This window comes from Festucalex cinctus, chromosome 14, assembly GCF_051991245.1.
Source record: "Festucalex cinctus isolate MCC-2025b chromosome 14, RoL_Fcin_1.0, whole genome shotgun sequence".
Lineage (NCBI taxonomy): Eukaryota > Metazoa > Chordata > Actinopteri > Syngnathiformes > Syngnathidae > Festucalex > Festucalex cinctus.
Genome location: NC_135424.1, coordinates 11,143,653 through 11,161,457, shown reverse-complemented (window position 1 = coordinate 11,161,457; position 17,805 = coordinate 11,143,653). Strand labels below are relative to the sequence as shown.

Here is a 17,805-nt window from a genome sequence, read left to right as displayed (position 1 = left end):
AGGGGTCCTCGTTTTTGTTGTTGCTGTTTTTTTGACGGATGTTCATTTTGAGGTTACAAAACAATGCACAATGACGTTCGCTTGTACTGTAGCTTACGGGGATACTTGACTCATTGAGCCATTTTCAGCTGTAAAAAGTTAATATTTTGTCCAGAATGAATTTGATAATTTCATTTTACTATGTACAATGAATAGCTTTAAAAACTAATTTATCCACTTGCTGTTGCCTGAAGATGACATCACCTGTGCTGAGGAAGTAGGTAACGACCAATCATGGATCACCTGGTCAACGAAGAGGGGCCATAATTGCTCGTGACCTACTTCCTCAGCACAGGTGATGTCATCTTCAGTCAACAGCAAGTGGAGAAATTAGTTTTTAAGGCTATTAATTATACATGAAAAATAATGACGTTATCAAATTAATTCTGGACAAGTCATTAACTTTTTACTGCTTGAAAATGGCTCACTGAGTCAAGTATCCGTTTAAGAATATGTCATCACACCACGGCAGAGAAAAACACACTCCATTAATGATGTCCTGACTGTTTTTCATTGGATTATCTTATATTTAATGTATCATGATCATATTTTTGTTTAGATTATATTTATTTTGTCTCATGAAAGTTTATTACAGTTAGCGAAATTACATTTCAACGGTAAAACTAAAAAATGTTTTCATTCATGAAATAAAATAAAAATGGTCTTTTAAAAAAAGAAATCTGAAATTGCCAATTTGGAATATACATTTTCCATTGGCAAATATGTTTAAAGGTATTGAACGTATTTGCAAGTACGTTCGAACATATTTTAATATGTTCAACTAGAACGTATTTAAATGTATTTTCAAGTACATATTTGCAAGCACATTTAAACGTATTTGAAAATACGTTCTAATGTATTTAAATACCTTTTTCCAGGTTATATGTGTTGAAACGTATTTGAAAATGTGTCCCAACTTATTTAAATACGTTTAAATGTATTTGCAAAAAATACATAAATTTGAAAATACGCTCCAATGCGTCTACGTACATATCCACAAATGCATTTAAACGTGTTTAAATGTGTTGGAACACATTTTCAAGTACGTTTGAACAGATTTGCTAGTACTTTCAAACAAATACTTTCAAACATATTTAAATACATCCCAACGTATTGCAAAGCTGCTCTATGGAGGAATTTGCCCCAAAATATCTTAACAATAGCCTTTATATTTGTTTGTTTATGACTCAAACAAATTCAAATTAGCAGATGAGCACCTTAGCCGTTCACAATGGGTACTCCCGCAAGCCTCTGGCATGTAGTTTTCAGACTGGATTCGGGTTAGAATTTCCCCATCCGATATGTGAAGAAGGAAGTGTACAGTTTCATTTTTCAGCCACATGTGCCAGTTGTTTCAATTTCCTGCATTGAGCAGCTTTAAATACGTTGGAATGTATTTTTAAGTATGTTGGAATGTATGTAAATACTTTGAAATGTATTTTGTTTGAACGTACTTACCAATTGAGGACATGCGGTATCGAACACGGATGGATGGAAGAAAATAAGTCATGTTCAGTACATGCCAAATGAATAATCTTAATGATTAGAACAGCTCACAGTAAACCTAACCTTCATTTCCATTCTTCTCATGTTACCGCTCACACTGGGCCACCCATCGTGCCTAATTCAGGGAGGCAGCCATGTCTTTTGAATGTCATCTAAGGTTTGCCTTCCTCGCTTTTGCCTCCCAGACCTTTTCTGCGACAATCTTCTCAGGCAGGCTGGGCTTCCACTAAAGTTAATTATGGCCACAGCTTGCATGAAGGCATATCATTAGCAGTAATTGCGCACAGCTTCCCTCTGCCATTTGCCGCTCCTTTTTTTTTTTTTTTTTGATTGTTCCAGATTTACGCTGCATTCATCCATAGAAGAGCAAGCACAATTCTAAAGGAGAGAATATGGCGCAGGGGAATAAGTGAGCAAAAGAAGAAGAATTGGGGTCTATGTCTGGGAGTGTGCTGTATTTTATTGATGCGGCTTGTGAGCATGGAAGCCACAAAAAACAGGAATGACTCATCGTTTGTTGTGGAAGTATGTGTATGTATGTTTTTATACAAATGGGGGCAGCTGTTGTCTAATTGGTGGACGAACCGGTTCATACATGCTGAATCATGATCTGGCGTTTTTGAGATTCCAAACAGTAAACATTGTGGCAGACTGGCAGTACATTAACACACAACACCTGTATGGAAACACTTGGGTGTTAACTTTCAAACTCAGCTTGTAGCAAATGTGAATGATGTCATACACACCGTGATACAATTTCAGTGTTGTCGGCCATCAACTGAGCTCCCGCAGCCGTCATGTTGTCATTGGAGACTTCACTCACTCATCTACTTGCAGTTTCACACAAGAGGGACTAAAATCCAGCACCTCCTTGATGCTAAATGTTAATGTCAATGGAATTTTTTTTATATTTGAGTTGGAAAAAAATAGTGTTTTTTGTTTTTTAATGATTTATTATTTTAATTTTTGTCGTCATGTTTTATTTACAGCTATTTATTACAACTGCAGTTGTCGTTAAGGTGCTATATAAATAAAGTGAAGTTGAAGTTGGGGTACAGAAAATAAATGGTTGGATGGCTGGAACTAAATCACACAAGTGGTTGAAAGACGAACATTTCACATAGGCGGGAACACGACACGCGCAGTGTGGCACCGCGCCACGGGGTGGCGCCTCTTTATTTTTGTTGTGCATGTGCAGCGCTTTTTCGTTGTAATCGTCAATGTTTTTTTGTTTTTGTTGTTGTTGTTGTTTTTTTTTTAAACAAAAAATAATACACAAACTTCTTCCTGGCATTTTGTTGACTTCCAGATCTTATGTTCGCCGTCCATGGCTGGCCTGCACCGTGCGCCACAGTATCGCTTGTATTTCTGTTGAAAAGGTTTTTGTGTGCATGTGTGTGTGTGTGTGGGGGGGGGGGGGGGGGGGGTTATAGTTATAAATCTTGCACAGATTTCCTTCCTACATGCAAAGATGAAATGCATTTAGCTAGTAGGTTTTTTGTTATTAAAAATCCACTCCTGCCCTTTAATGATACATAATGCCCAAGCTATAAACGCCTTTCCTATTGCAGCGATTCCTTTGAGGGTGTTTTATCCACACCTTTGAATAAAATCTAATCTAGCAATCTCAGTGTGTCAGATAAAGCTGGAATGCGTGCCGCAAGAACCCCAGGGAGCGAACAGTGGTAGCCATTTTGTTCTTGAGCCAAGTCAAATGACAGTAAACGTTGCATCACCGCAAGTTCTGCATATGTCTCCCAGTGAACTGTGCAATGTTCCTTTTAAGTATCAACAACAACTGGAAATGCAGCTTGCCTCTACTCTGTACTACCCCCATTTCACCTGCTCAACGCGTTCTGAGCCAAACAGCCCACTCAAGCTAGCGAGGCATTGCCTGAAGCAGGCTTGGCGCTGATGCTGAAACTAAACAAACATGCAGTAATAAACACACAGGCGCAACCAGATGGGAACTAACACTACATAATTTCATTTAATCTCCAAATTAAGTGCTTTCACTTTGACAGCCCTACATTATTAAAGGTATTTAGAGCTAATTTGTTATTTCAGAAGTGTGTACGAAACTGGTAGCCCTTCTAATTAATCAGTAACCATGAAGTAGCTCGAACAAAAAGATAGACGACCCCTGCTCTACAGGTTCTGTCACATATTCAAGGATTTACTGGAGAATGTCTTTTACAACAGGGCCAAGAATCTTGACATTCAATAGGAAATTCTGTCAAAGTTAAGATGAAGTGGAGGTACAGCTTCTCTAAATTCCTCACATATTTGTGGGGTTACTTGAAGAATCATTTGTAGCCACTCATTCAGACGACATGGTTTTCAGTTGGGACACATTTTTGCTAAGTCAAGGGTTCGAATCGAGTCTAATGTGAAATATAAGAGAACACTGAAGAATAAAAATGTGTAGTTTTGAGCTATATTTTAAATTGCATTAAAAGTTGACCAAAAAAATAAAATAAAAAAAAATTCATTAGTTATTCTTAACCTCTGAACCTTGTAAACCTCTGGCAGTGATCAAATGGCTAACGGAAAATTTAAAATCATCAATCTGCCACTTTACGCCACTCAAAAATTGAAAGTGATTCAAGTTCCTTGGCCTGTGTACCAAATCATTAGTTACAGTTAGTCTTTAAACCGACTTACAAACTAACTGGATGTAATAAAAATCTGAAACCTGCCACTTGTGACTCAAGCTTGCTAAGGGGCTACTTTGCTCCCGGAGAAATTGAGTGGACTGTTTCGAAACATAACAGGAGGCCGAGTCACAGCTAGGAAATGAGAGCCGGAGTGCGGGGTGGGGTTTGTGTACAGCTAAGACATGATAACAAAATTCTTAGATCAAGTGATACAGTACAGGGACACCTAGGTCCGCTCACCTTGCTTGAATAGTAATAGGATGGCCACTGAGCTGCAAACACACACACATACGCTTTATGAAACTTGAACACAGCAACTATTCATGGCTGAGCAAGCACGGCTGACGAAAGGCCTGGAGGATTGCTAATAAAAGACGATACCGGAAAAGGAGTCAAGTGCTACTCTTCCTACAGTCATGCATGTAAAGGGTTTGATTGAGAATTAACACGTCTGTAGAGAGCAGTTTGAAGTTTGTGGATCCTAAAGTGACCCAAAAGAGGACACAGATGTCCAGATTACAAACACTGATTTAAAATTGTTAGGTGTCATTTTGGTAATATAGAAAGTCAACTCAAACATTTTCATTACAATCTAATTTTCTATGCAGCCCCACCATCTAAACGCGGTATTCTGTATTAATATTACGCTTGGGGAATATGAATTAAGCAGCAAAATCCACCAGCTATTAACCCATCTCATGGGGTGGCTATTTTGCCACTTATTGTCCGCTAAAAAATGACATCACAGTTGCTCAGGATTCAGGTAGCGACCAAATCACGGCTCTGGTTGCGAATGTCGCATGAACAAACTCAGAAAACAGCTGTGATATAATTTTCTTTAAACAAAAACATACAAAAGTTAGCTGTAGGAATAATTGTAAATACAAGTTATCATACATTTGCAGCAATGAAGAATTGCTTCTGCTTGCAATGAAGAATACTTTGCTCTGATCCACACAAGAACATCTAACGCAGCAGAATGGTTAGAGCCAGTCTGCTGAGGCCGCCTGTTTTCTGTTAAGAAATGATGGCAAACTTTACCTCACATGTACTCAGCAATCTTCCACTCTCATGCACATAGACAAACAAGTACACTGTGTTCCAGCTATGTTTTGCATTTGCATTGTTAGGGTTGGAACACCTATGTAACTTGGGGCATGGAAACCAAATAAAAAGAGCGGGTGAGGAGGGGATTTGAATTTTTTTTTTCCTAGAGTGTGCAGTAATGAATTGTATCAGTCAGTTTCTCTCTCCCCGCGAGCTTTGAACCATCTTCTCCCCTTTTTGTTGTATTTAATAAATGTCAAACAGGTAAACCGCACATTAGCGCTAAGATATCCACACCAATCCACAACAGCACTGATATTGCTTGTATATTTTATTTTATGCACTGTACATGTAAAAAAAAAAAAAAAACAAAACAAAGAAGCCAAAAACATTGACCAATATGGGCAACAGTTGATAGCCATGTTGCACATACATGGGACACATATTGTCCCCTTCTCAGGCATACATACATTTAGAATCTTGTGTAAGGCTGCCAGGAAAACTAGCCAGGCTTGATGGCAGTCAACGCACAGAGCGTCACAATGGTGGTCATCTGCGCCCCTTGAAGATTAAGAAAAAAGAAAAGGAAGAAAAAAAAAAAACTTCCCTCGTTGGCAATCAATGAGCCGTTTTTCCGCCTTGATCGCAGCTAAGCTTTTGGAGCAGGCGGAAATTACAAGGACTGTGTGCACTTTTTTTGACTGTGCTTGAACAGCAGCCGCTTCTGCTTTACTCTGCCAACTCCCTTATTCAAACAGTGCTGCTTTCAACACTACGAGCAGTTGAATTCACAGTATTCTTACAGCATGTTATTTCACCTTTCCCAAAGTCAATCAATAAAGCTTTAACAGATACTGCATAGGGAGTGTTGACACATATTTTACCCATGTCTGTCCAGTGGAAATGTCACGTGGGATTTTTGTAGTGTGTGTGGTAGATGAGCGGACAATACAGTGTACACAACCATCCAAAACAGGAAAAAAAAAAATGTAGACAAGACTGAAATAAAGTTTGTTTTTTTCCTATTTCCAAGGCCATGGATAGTCAACCACAAATATTTTATAACGCCCCTGCTGCCTATCAGGGCTGTATCTCAGAATAGTGTTTTAGATAGTGAGCTTACAGCAGGCCACCAAGGTACAGATAAAGTGCTTTTTTTCTTAATGTTTTAAATAATTACAAGTGATGAAAAACATCTTTACGGAAAAGGAGGAGGGGTTGACACATCTAAAGTTCAAAATGAAATGTAAGGGTGACATACGAAGGATGACGATCAGTATAAACATGCACTAATCCAAGTAATGTCGGATGGAACACTGGTCACTCGAGAGTAGGAACAGTTACTACTGTCACGGGATGCCGCTGTTCACATTTTGTAGATGTTAGGTTGTTAAAAAAAAAAAGAAAAAAAAAAAAAAAAAAGTAATAAGACTTTTCAAACCCTTCCGTCAAATGTCCTTGTACAAACGGTGGGCGGGTGGTGCTCGCAGTGAGTCATGTCAGCAGCACACTGGGATGTTTTTCCAGATAGAAAGATGGATTCTGAAAATATAATAAATACATTCTGGTTCTTGTTATGTCGCTCCTTGTTCAGTTCTATCGAAATATGATTGTAGGAAAAAAAAAAGGAACAGCAGACCAAAGGTGCATGGCCTTTTTTTTTTTTTTTGTTGCTCCCACATCCTGAACATCCCTCCACCTTGGCAGCCATTTTACAACAGCCTTATGAAAAAGAAACGAAAGAAGTGGGGCGGGGGGGAACAGCATATAAATAGTCGCCGAGGCAACCGCACATACTCCCTCCTGGGTCTTGATGACAGGCTCTGAGAATTCACAAAAAAAAAAAAAAAAAACCTCGGAGACCTCCCTTCAGCACTCAGCTTCCTGCACAAGAAAGAGCACAAAGTAAAGACAATGAGCAAATAAGCTAGCTTTTATTCTTTCTTACGTTGGAAGTTTCAACACAGATGTGAAACCTCGACCTGATAAGGCATCAACAGTCTTGCCTTTCAGCGCAGCGGAATAAGCACACAATTTAAATGTTGCTTGTGTGTAACAGGAAGAACAACTATCCTCCACTCACAAATGCAAAGCTGTTCTGTTTTGTTTTTCATATTGCTTGTTGTAAGAAATGTTTTGGTTGGGTAGGCTTTATAGAGTTACCAAAAAAAAGGGGGGGTGGGGGTTAGGGGGTTAAGAAAACCTCAGTTAATGCAGTTTTATTTACTTCCGGTGGCGGCCTATAACTAACTGCTCTGCTCACGTATGTGGGGAACGGTACATCATCACACGGAAAGGTTAATAACCTTTTTAGCTTAAAATAATTTATTTTAACCTTGAAGATCCCTTCCTGTACCATGGCCAATGACAAAGGATTTTTTTTTTTCCCCAATCAACCAATCTACAATGCTACTAGCATCATCCTAGCTAGCGCAAAGCTACTTCATCTTTCAGGTCCAGCATCCAAATTCAGACTCAATTTCCTTTGTTGCTAGCCTGGTATTAGCCAGCCAAATATTCCCATAAACTTCTGCGTATCCATGTATATGAAACGTAAACGTAGCTTTCACGTGTGTGTACTCCCCAGGTAGTGTACGTCACACACACACACACTGAGACATAACGGCCATCCAAGCAGTCCTGTCTGGCAACAATTATGCTATGACGCATTCTGATTTGGCATTTACTTCCAATGGCTAATATGCTAGCTACTCAATCAACAATTTTGTCACGCAACTCGCTTTGGTTTCAAAAGCCTCTAAACATACTTTGCAGCGGACTATTTGCTGTTCACTCTCTGTACCAGTAGCCAGTGTTAACAGTGGGAAACTAGCTTGTTAGCAAAAAAATAATGCTAAAATAAATAAATAAATAAATAAATAAATAGGCAAATTCGGGTAAAACGTTTACTTGCTCGCCAAGGAAGAACAAAAATTGAACCCAACTGTGCAAGACTCGCAGAACTGTGCAGTATTAGCAGTAATTGAAACCTTGACTTAATAAAAACCACAGTAAACCATCAACCCAACTCATCGGCCCATGATTAAAAGACAGAGCTGACGTGTGTGGCCACTCGATGGCTTTGTAACAGAACGGACGACGAATAATTACCCCTGAATCCCTGAATTTATAAGAACAGCGCTCCAGTGTTGAAGGTAAATATATCCACAGATGTGACACAGTTGTTTGTTGAATTTAAAAAAATATATATATATATTGAAGGTTTATAATAAATTTAAGTTTGTCTGAACCACATGTGTACTATCTGAAATGTTTTGGAATGATCTGCTTCAGGATCTGAGATTTCAGTTATTTAATAGGCATTAACAATATTGTTGAATTGCCAGGAAAACTTCAGCATCAGGGTAAGCGAAGGTAGAGAATACGTTTTTAGTCATTTCTTGCAGTGTATCCTTAAATGACAAATCTTCTAAACCAATGAGGTGACCAGTAGTGGTTTACATCGCCTATAATATCGTATTTAGTCGGTTAGCATTCCAAGCATGCTGAGTCAACAACCATATAGGGCCTATATGGTTGTTGACTCAGCATGCTTGGAACTCTAACCGACCAAATACTATAGCACCTGCAATTTGCCAGTTGAAAGGCATCAATAGTTGGTACATATTTGTCGAGGGTGTTGGTTCAGAGTCTGAAACATTTTGTCGCTAATGGTTCCAAATACATCAAGAGACTTCAGAGCAACCTGAAGGGATTTTTTTTTTTTTTTTTTTTTTTTAAAGATTCACACTACTTCTACAATCTTTCCTCACAATCAAAAAATCTACTTCAGTGTTCAATTAAAGTACTTTTAAGTGAACAGCTACACAGCAACAAGGGGTCAACTTTCTCAAGTTTGGCAATGCATGTCATGAAAAAAAAGAAGAAAAAGTTTATTACAGTTTATTAACTCTGAATGCCATCAACGGGAATTTCCGTCAACTACGGTTTTTGTTTTGGATTTTTATTTATTTATTTTTTTTTAATTGAAAAGGGTGGAGTAAACTCGTGCAGTTGTGGGTTCATCAATGAGCTGAAAAACCCACCCACTATGGCCAGCAGATGGCATCATTGCCATCATCATATCCCTTTGGGATGAGATCACGATCAAAGCAATGTGCTAACTCATGCGATCTCATTTTGGTACACGTCATGACTAAGTAAAGTGTTTGTCATGCTAGCTGTATTTGGATTTGTATTTAGCTGCATTTGGGGCACATGCGTGCGCACACGACTAAATATTAGTACTACTTACTAAATTGTGTGACAATAGTAAAATTATTACACTGGTGAATATTTTGAAGATGGATTATTTTGTCATCAAAAAGCACATTTCCATTGTTGTTGGTATTTTATCGAACAAAAGAGCTGTAAAGATGTTCGAGGTATCACTAAAGCAAAAATTATTAGCATAAAACTCACCGTTGCCATAAAATATATCTTATATAATTTTTATATAAAGCTTGGTTACAGCAGAGGGGTTGATTAAAAATAGGTGATTTGGAAGACAACTCATTTACTGCGGATTACTCAAAAATGGAATAAGATAGAAACTAACTGGTGAAAGAAGAGAGCCTAATCTTTCATTTAGTAGTTTCCGTGTTCATATACTCATAAAACACTATTCTGTGAGCCTTGAAAGGGTCAAAGTTCCCCATTTTAGTTTATCTCTCTGTGTATTTCCGGAAGGTGGCGTGCGTGCGCGACAGATTGCCTCGCATACAAGTACTTTCTGTACTCAAAAACCACCTTTCCTTGGTAATTGCATGCGCAAAAAGCAAACTAAAGCTATGTTGAAATGCGTTCCTTCGATACGCATTTCTCTAATGAAGAATTATGCTTAGAAATCGGGGGAGGGGTCTTATCATGAATAACATTCTGTTAAATGGTCGTTCAAAACCCGAATATTGCCACTTTGTAGGTTCTAATTGGGTTTTTGAGTGCATGTAAACGTACTCTAGGTAACATTTCAAGTTAATTTGATAAGATATTTATTTTGTTCAGAATTTATTTTGTTCAGAATTTATTTTGTTTTTTTTCCCCTCTTCCAATACTGTCTGTCACCTTAATGAGAGCATCTTGCTGAGTTGTGGAAACGAGCGGTCTCTTTGAAGTTAATTGCCTTCAATTAACTTGTTTTTCTACTTCTGCTGCTTCATGTGCACAGAGGAGGGGGCCTGGAGGGGCAAAAGAATGAGACATCTGCATTGGCTTTACTGTATAGGTGCCAGTATGTACGACTAACTGGGCTCTGTTCTAAAAATAGCTCACCAGTCATGAGACACTGACTTGGTATGAAGTATCAAAAAAGAAAAAGAAAAACGTCAACATTTTTTTTTTAAACATCATGGTACACGTTTCTTAATTTAGCAAATGTTCTATATTTTGTTGTAACACATTGTGTTGAATGAATGAAAGCCATTTTATTTACTATTTTAAAAAAAAAGACAAAATAGCAGCAAGGGATAAATGTATTGCGCTGACTGCCTCTTTGTTACTAAGTCACAATAATTTAATACCAAACATAACAAAATGTAATACACTAGAAACAACAACACTAACTATATTACAGCCAGTCTGTACATAAATAAGAGGCATAACCCAGTCACAAGTTTACTAGTAACGGCAACAAAGCATAATGGGAAAAACTCCTACAGTTTTTCAGCGTCAGTCAGCCAATTAGTGCACCAGAAGTGGCAAGAAGAAATGCCAGTGGCTCAAAACTCAGTTTTACAGATCTTGAAGTAAGTACATATTCAATGATTGACTAACCATGCACTCGCAAGATGAATTCTCGCGGTATATGTGAGTTCACAAACTCCGGAGAATACATCTTGTACCGCTCCCGCAGATAACTGCCGTTCCCAAACCACTGGTGGTTCGGACCAATCACAGAGCAACATTGTGTTTGAGGGCGGGATATGCAACTGTGACGAAACCAGGAAGCCAGCGCCGACGCAGGGGCTAAAAAACAAACCCAACATGGACGAATGGATGCTGCAATTAATTCTGTTCTCGCAGAATTACTCACCGTTTCCTTGTTGAATGTTTAACAGCAAGAGGCGCTTTTAGCTGGTAAGATGTTTGTGTTCCTCCCCCCTTCGACATGAACGAAGATAAATAAAATTTTCACCCGTGGCCGTGATTGGTTAAAACAAACGTGTAGAATGTCGCATCGTCCAATCAGCTCGACTTATTGTACAGAATGTCCCGCCTTTTCCCGACGAAATTACTGTGGTGCGGTGATGGATATTGCCAGGTTAACGATTGACATGATCCCCCCTTAAACGGTATAGTATGGAAAATGCACTGAAATATATGCAAATAACATCAACTTGTTGTCAACTAACCTATGTGTCGCAGTGAGAAAGTAGCGATGTAATCTCTGGGCTCATGTGTCCAACAGCCTTGGCTGCTTCCAAGATGGCTCTCCGGTACATCCCTTTCTTTTTGCGGTTGAAACGGGACCTGAAGAGCTCTCTGAACGGTGAAAGTTTGGCAACAGAGAGCTGGGATGTGGTCGGGGAACCGAACCATGCCACCTTTGCCTGGGGCCACTGGGCCTCGCATGTGGCGGTCTCCTCTTTGCGGGTTCCGCTGATACTGAGGACACGTGCGGGCCACCAGGGGAAGCCATGGATTTTTCCCCACACAATGTCTCCCACCGCCACAGCGTGACCTTCTTCTGTCACACATTTGGTCATGCTGCGAGTGTGGAGGCGCACAGTGAGTGGGGGCACTGTCTTGCAATCGTCCCGTGAAGGTAATGAAGATGAGGTTACGGAGAGATCTTCACCAGGTGCCAAATCGCAGAGCTCTGGTGACGTGCCATCAGAGCTGAAGGACTTTGACTCGTCTAGGCTGTCGCTGCTGCAAACTGACAAGCTTGAGGAATCTGCTTTTCGTTTTCGGAAATTAATGAGAAGTGTTAGGTCATTGTGGCCACGCTCTGCTTCCTCTCCAGAACTCCCTGACCACAATTCCAGAGAGTTCTTGCCTTCCCCAGAGTCCTCAGAGTGGGTTAGGCAGGGCCCTGGTGCCCTTGGACTTCGTCTTCTAGCATCTCCTACGAGTTCAGCCTCATACTCGACCACACTCTCGTCATGTTTCCTCTGTTGGTGTCGCAAGCGGATATTTGGAGACGGTAAATCCTGACACACGGTGGTGAACGGCCTTGTCAGTTTGAGTTTGGGAATGGATACTGTGAGACCAGACCGCCGAGCGTCTAAAATGTGTCTTTGCTCCTTGGTAGGATTTGAAGGTAACTTGCCATTCTCTCCCAAGCCGTTATGCGCTAGCTGCTTGGGACAGAATGGTTTGACTGAACCGTGGACTCGTGAAGGGATCTTCATGACCTCTCCCTTGCCCTGTGGAGTGCTGTATGAAATCTTTATGACTGGACTATGGGGAATAACGTCACTTCCAGGGAATTTCTCCCCTTCAGCTTCACCCCTTTTGTCCTTCCTGAGGCGTTTGCTGTCAATGCTGGTGCCATTTTCCCGTCTTTTATTGTCCTTGGCTGCAACGACATCATTTTTCTTCGAGAGCTTATTAGGTGTATCTTTGTCATCTCCGTCATCGTCACTTTGTAGTGCATTCTCTTTTCTGGAGTTCTTTGTATTATTCAAGCCATCTTTGCTGTCCTCATCACTATTCAAGGTGTTTTTGCACTTTTCACAAAGTACCTGCCGCGGCCGCAGACGAATGGTGCTCATCGTCATGCGGCCTGGCTCTCGCGTCCGCCTCTTCTTCCTCTTTATCGGTCGGGGAGGGGGCTGTGGTACCCATTGGCTGTAGCTGTGGCGTACCCATAAAGGCTGGGGGAAGGGGGCTCCTTCAAAATAAGGAGGGTATGGCGTCTGCCCAGCTGGCACTGGTGTGGGAACTGGGCAAAATGGAGGCGCAGTAGCTATGCTGCTTTCGGGGAGAGTATTTTCATCCTTTGGTCTTTGTGATGCCTGGCTGGGAGATTTGGAATCTTGCTTCTCACCCAGAACTTCTGGTATTTCACAAGTTGTTTTATATACCGGGAAGTCGATTGGTTTTGCTGCAAAATCTGGCAAACAGAAAAGCCCAGTCCTGAAATGATGAAGAGGGGAGGGGGGAAAAGAATAAATCATTCAAGAATCTAGTGACATTTCAAGAGTACAATTAATTCAAAATCCCAACCACTTGTTCCTTTTTGAGTTTCACATAGCAAGTCCATTCATTGCTCAAGTCTAGTCAGTGTTTTTAATTCACCACATCAGATGCAAGTTACGAAGTGTACATAAATACATTTGTGTGTGATCTTTGAACTAAAATAGAAACAGCATGATGCAAAAAAAGAGTAGCAGGAATAGACTGAAAACGATGTAAGAGCTGAAGTCATAATTTTACAATAAGGAATTTGTACCATTACTGTCATAAAGTAATATCTGCCAGTGAGTTTCCCAAAGAAATAGTCAATGTTTCCGGGACACACTGTTATCAATACAGAGGGTCCTCAGTTTATGACGGTACAGTTGAGCAACTCCAAGGTTGCGAAAGACACCCAAATGAACTGCTTTGTGTATAAGAATATGTCATCACATATATGGCACAAGAAGGACGTTTCTACCATACTCACCATTTTGCATTTACCCGTTTTAATATTTATGCCCGAGAAGACACGCGGGGGTTTGGGACAAACATGTAATATTGAGCTATTTCGCACTGAACAGAAGATGTAATGTCATTCTTGTGTGTTTATATTCATACATACCTAAAAACTACCGGACAGACAATTTCTGATGGTTGGCCTTAGGCCTGGGTATCGATTCTAATTTCTTCAATCGATTCGATTCAAGAGGGTTCAGTTCGATTTGATTTTTCTCGATTCGATCCGCTTCAATTCAATCGCTATTGATTAATTTTTTTTTTTTTTTTTTTTATTTTTTTATTTTTTTTTTTTTTTTTTAAGAGCTCAGAATTGTTCATTCGGTAGTCTTACCGATTCAACGTCTTGTCATCATTGCTCTTTTCTTTTTTTTTTTTTTTTTTTTTGTTTTTTTTTTTGTGTGTGTGTGTATGTGTGCGTGCGTTTGCGTGCGTGCGTTTGCGTGCGTGCGTGCGTTTGCGTGTGTGCGTTTGCGTGCGTTTGCGTGCGTGCGTGCAAATACTTATAAATTTATACTCATTCATTCACCTAAAACCTTATAAATATCCCATTACCCTTCGCCTTAACCAGGTACTTCAGAATCTTGCCAGAGTCGTGAGATTTAAATGGTCAGGAGACCAGAGAAAAGGTCAGAAAAAAAAAGAAATAAAGAGAAAAGAAAGGTAAATCAAAGTGACATCCAGCACCGACCAAACACTTCCTGCCTTCCCCATGATTACAAAATCAAAGTCTTACGCCTTGATTAATTATGGAACATCAATTCTTCTTAAAGATCAACGGCATGATGAAAACCTCTAAACAACAAATTCCAAATTAAATTTTGGTTAAATAATTCTATAATAATAAAGATTCTGAATAGTCTTAAAGTGCAAAAAGTCAAGTATTTCAATAATGTAAGAAAATACTTTTAAAATTATGTGAACAATAAATTTCAAGAAACCAGTAAGATACAAAAAAATGAGCCTTTAAAATTTTATTTTCTTATGAATTTATGGGAAAAAGGATATTAAAATAATCAATTCATTGTTTTTCATGAATCAATATATCAGGCTTAGAAAGGAAAATTGATTCGATATCAATTATTTGATTTTTTTTTTTTTTAACCCAGCCCTAGTTGGCTTTCAATACTGCTATGTCTGTTGCTTTCATTACAGCACAAAAAAAAACAAAACTATGGGATGCCCAGGACCCCCACTCTCCTAATCCCCAAACATCTTTACTGCAAATAAAATAAACCCATGAATCACTTGGGTATAGTATACTCTTGATGAGGAGTCAAGAGATTTTATTTATTTTTTTATTTTTAATTTACTTATTTGCACAATCCTGGCTACTTGGGGGTTATGTGTGGTGAGATAATTCATTAGTGCACAATTAGGGAGCTGGCCATCCCCTGGAGAAGATGCAGTCACCGCTGAATAAAAGTCTTGTGATGCTTTTTTTCCCCACTGATGTGGCACTAAGGAACCACAAGACTCACCTTTACACAACTTCACAGCACGCACACAGTGCTGCTGCCTGTGACAGGGAACAGGCAAGGCGGGTCAATCATACCACAAGGACAGTGTGTACGCCCAATATGATGACATTTCATGTATGCACTGTAAGTAAAGGTCTAAAATAAGATGGCATTAAATGGTCTATGTATTGTGGAATTAACAACAGGGTATGTTATTGGGACAAAGTCAACACTTTATTACCTTAAATTGAGGCCTATTTAAAATTACTGAGGGGTCAAATGAAAAGCAATCTACACATACTTTGGAGTGACTATGTCCCAATCTGATTCTGCTCATCTATTAATAGTAAAACGCCAGCAGCTTTTAAAAGGTGCACAGCACTTGCAAAAAGGCTTACATGTGACACACACACACACACACACACACACACACACACACACACACACACACACACACACACACACACAAGAGGAGCAGAGAAGACATTACACATTGGTACTTGCCAACAATGTATGCCTTTATGGCCCTCACATTTCAAAAGGGCTGACTTAACTGTCAAGAGGATCCAATTTGTCAGAGAGCCCAAAATGTTCATTGGAAAATCAAATTAAATCACAATCAATCATAATAGTATTCTGTCTGAAAATAGAACAAAAAAAGATGGGTTTTAATCAGCCTAGTTACAATACCTCAGTTTAGGAGTAAGGAAAATCAGTAAACTTGACAAAAACGATGTTTTGAAACATTACATATTCACTCTGCATGCCATACAGATAAATCTTTATTTTTACTGAATACGTAGGAGCTGATCTGTATGATTAGTGCTAACAATAAGCTATAGATGAACCCACTGACTTTACCTATTGTTCTTATAAAGCCAATTCCAATCTTAGTAAATGGGGCTAATATCTTGATATTCTTGACACAGCGATGGTGAAACGACGCATTTGACAATAGCATTGTCAGTTATTACGAAAATAGAACTATTAGCTAGAAAGCTAGCACGATAGCTACAGTGTTAGCTACAATAGTTCATATGCTTTTCGTATTGAGGCCCAGGCGGCTAACTAGCCTGCGTTAGTAGTTAGCATCCACGGTCCATTAGCCGCGAGCTAAGTCAAATTAATTAGAGCCACAAATAATCAATGTGAATATAAAAAATATATATATACACGACACTCACTTTTTGTTGCAGTCAAGTAATATCCCCGTGTAGCTCCTCTCTCGATAGGTCAGCGTCACCAACAGCGTATCGTTAACTATTTGATCGATAGTGACAGGTAGCCGAGAGCCGGCCAGCAGCTCCTCGGCCGCAGCCTCCATGTTTCCCGTGGTGAGGTATCCGGCTCGGCGGTGCTCGTTCCGGGCCAAGGGAGCCACGGTCGCCTCGGCTAAAGCTCCGTCTCCCCTTCGCTATTGAAGCAGGAGGCTACAGCAGGGCATAAAATGACGCCATCACCCCTACCAAGTCAATTACACCAATACTGCCACCGCTGACATCACACTGCCTGTGCAAGCAAGAGAAGCGAAAATCTCTCAAGACAAGGCCTTCCCTTTCTCTGCCTCACTTTGACTTGATCGCAGTCATTATTGGCAACCTTTTGCCTCGGAAACGACTTCGACTTTGTCAGCACCTTGACGAACACCACCGGATTTTTATACACTATGTTTCAGGCAAAATTTATGCTTGTTAATTTGAATAGGACAGCTAACAAACTACACACTACAAAAAAACAAACGATATAAGATATATTGTGCAATTTTAGTTAGGCATTTGCTCTAAAATTAGCTCTTGAATTTACGTTTTGCAACATTTAATTAAGGGAAAATGAGGGAAGTCAGCTCAGGCTGAAACGATTATACGCTCTGGATGTAAGCTCAATTTATTTACATTTGTGACATGTTAGTTAAATACATTGTAATTGTATAGCCATTTGAATAGAAATGTGATGCATCTGGATCATTTATCTGTATAAATGTCTCCTGTGACATTCACAAAATAATTTTCATCACCTTGATTCTACAAGGCCATTCAGAAAAAGTCACCAAAAGGTGGTTTTGATAACAATCAAATGACATCAACATGTTAATTAAGTAGGTCAGACAACATGACGTGCTACTACTGCAATGTGCAAAGCAGCTGTGCCTCTCAGGTCTATGTATCTTCTCTGATTTTTTTTTTTTTTTTTAACACATGGCTGCTTAGCTGCCATTTTAGATCTTTCTTAGCAGATTTTGGGGGCCACAACTGTTAAAGGCCTATCATGCATTTATTTTATATCAGTGATTCACTACAAGGGTGCTGTTGTGGCAACCCAGATGTGCTGTTAGAGATAATCAGGGCTGCTCCGGGAAAGTGTTCAATTTCGCTTTATTAGGCCGTAAATTATCCATCCATTCGTCCGTCTGTCCATCCTTCCATAAATCTGAACAGCTTATCCCTCACGGCGATCATGGG

The 17,805-nt window shown here is 39.6% G+C and overlaps 1 protein-coding gene across 4 annotated transcripts; it reads right to left on the bottom strand.

Annotated features, from left to right (window-relative positions):
• Positions 1-5,565: 5,565 nt before the first annotated feature.
• pwwp2b (PWWP domain containing 2B) lies at positions 5,566-16,993 on the bottom strand. 4 transcript variants are annotated; one of them, XR_013278472.1, is made up of 5 exons: positions 16,531-16,993; positions 11,281-13,328; positions 11,022-11,213; positions 10,314-10,426; positions 5,566-7,133 (listed from the first exon to the last, which is right to left on the bottom strand). XR_013278472.1 is itself a non-coding variant. In XM_077495670.1 (3 exons), the coding sequence occupies exons 1-2, from the start codon at positions 16,668-16,670 to the stop codon at positions 11,600-11,602; spliced, it is 1,869 nt and encodes a 622-aa protein (XP_077351796.1). In that variant the 5' UTR covers positions 16,671-16,993; the 3' UTR covers positions 5,566-7,133. The 4 variants fall into 4 exon arrangements, 1 of the variants encoding a protein (XP_077351796.1); XR_013278473.1 differs by having other exon boundaries at positions 11,600-13,328; XR_013278474.1 differs by lacking the exon at positions 11,022-11,213 and having other exon boundaries at positions 11,600-13,328.
• Between the last annotated feature and the right edge of the window lie 812 nt (positions 16,994-17,805).

Excerpts from the sequence above, each read along its gene's own strand:
- pwwp2b (XM_077495670.1), bottom strand. The coding sequence starts at position 16,670 with ATGGAGGCTGCGGCCGAGGAGCTGCTGGCCGGCTCTCGGCTACCTGTC. Across the intron at positions 13,329-16,530 it reads TTACTTGACTGCAACAAAAA|GACTGGGCTTTTCTGTTTGC; the intron begins GTGAGTGTCGTG and ends TCATCATTTCAG.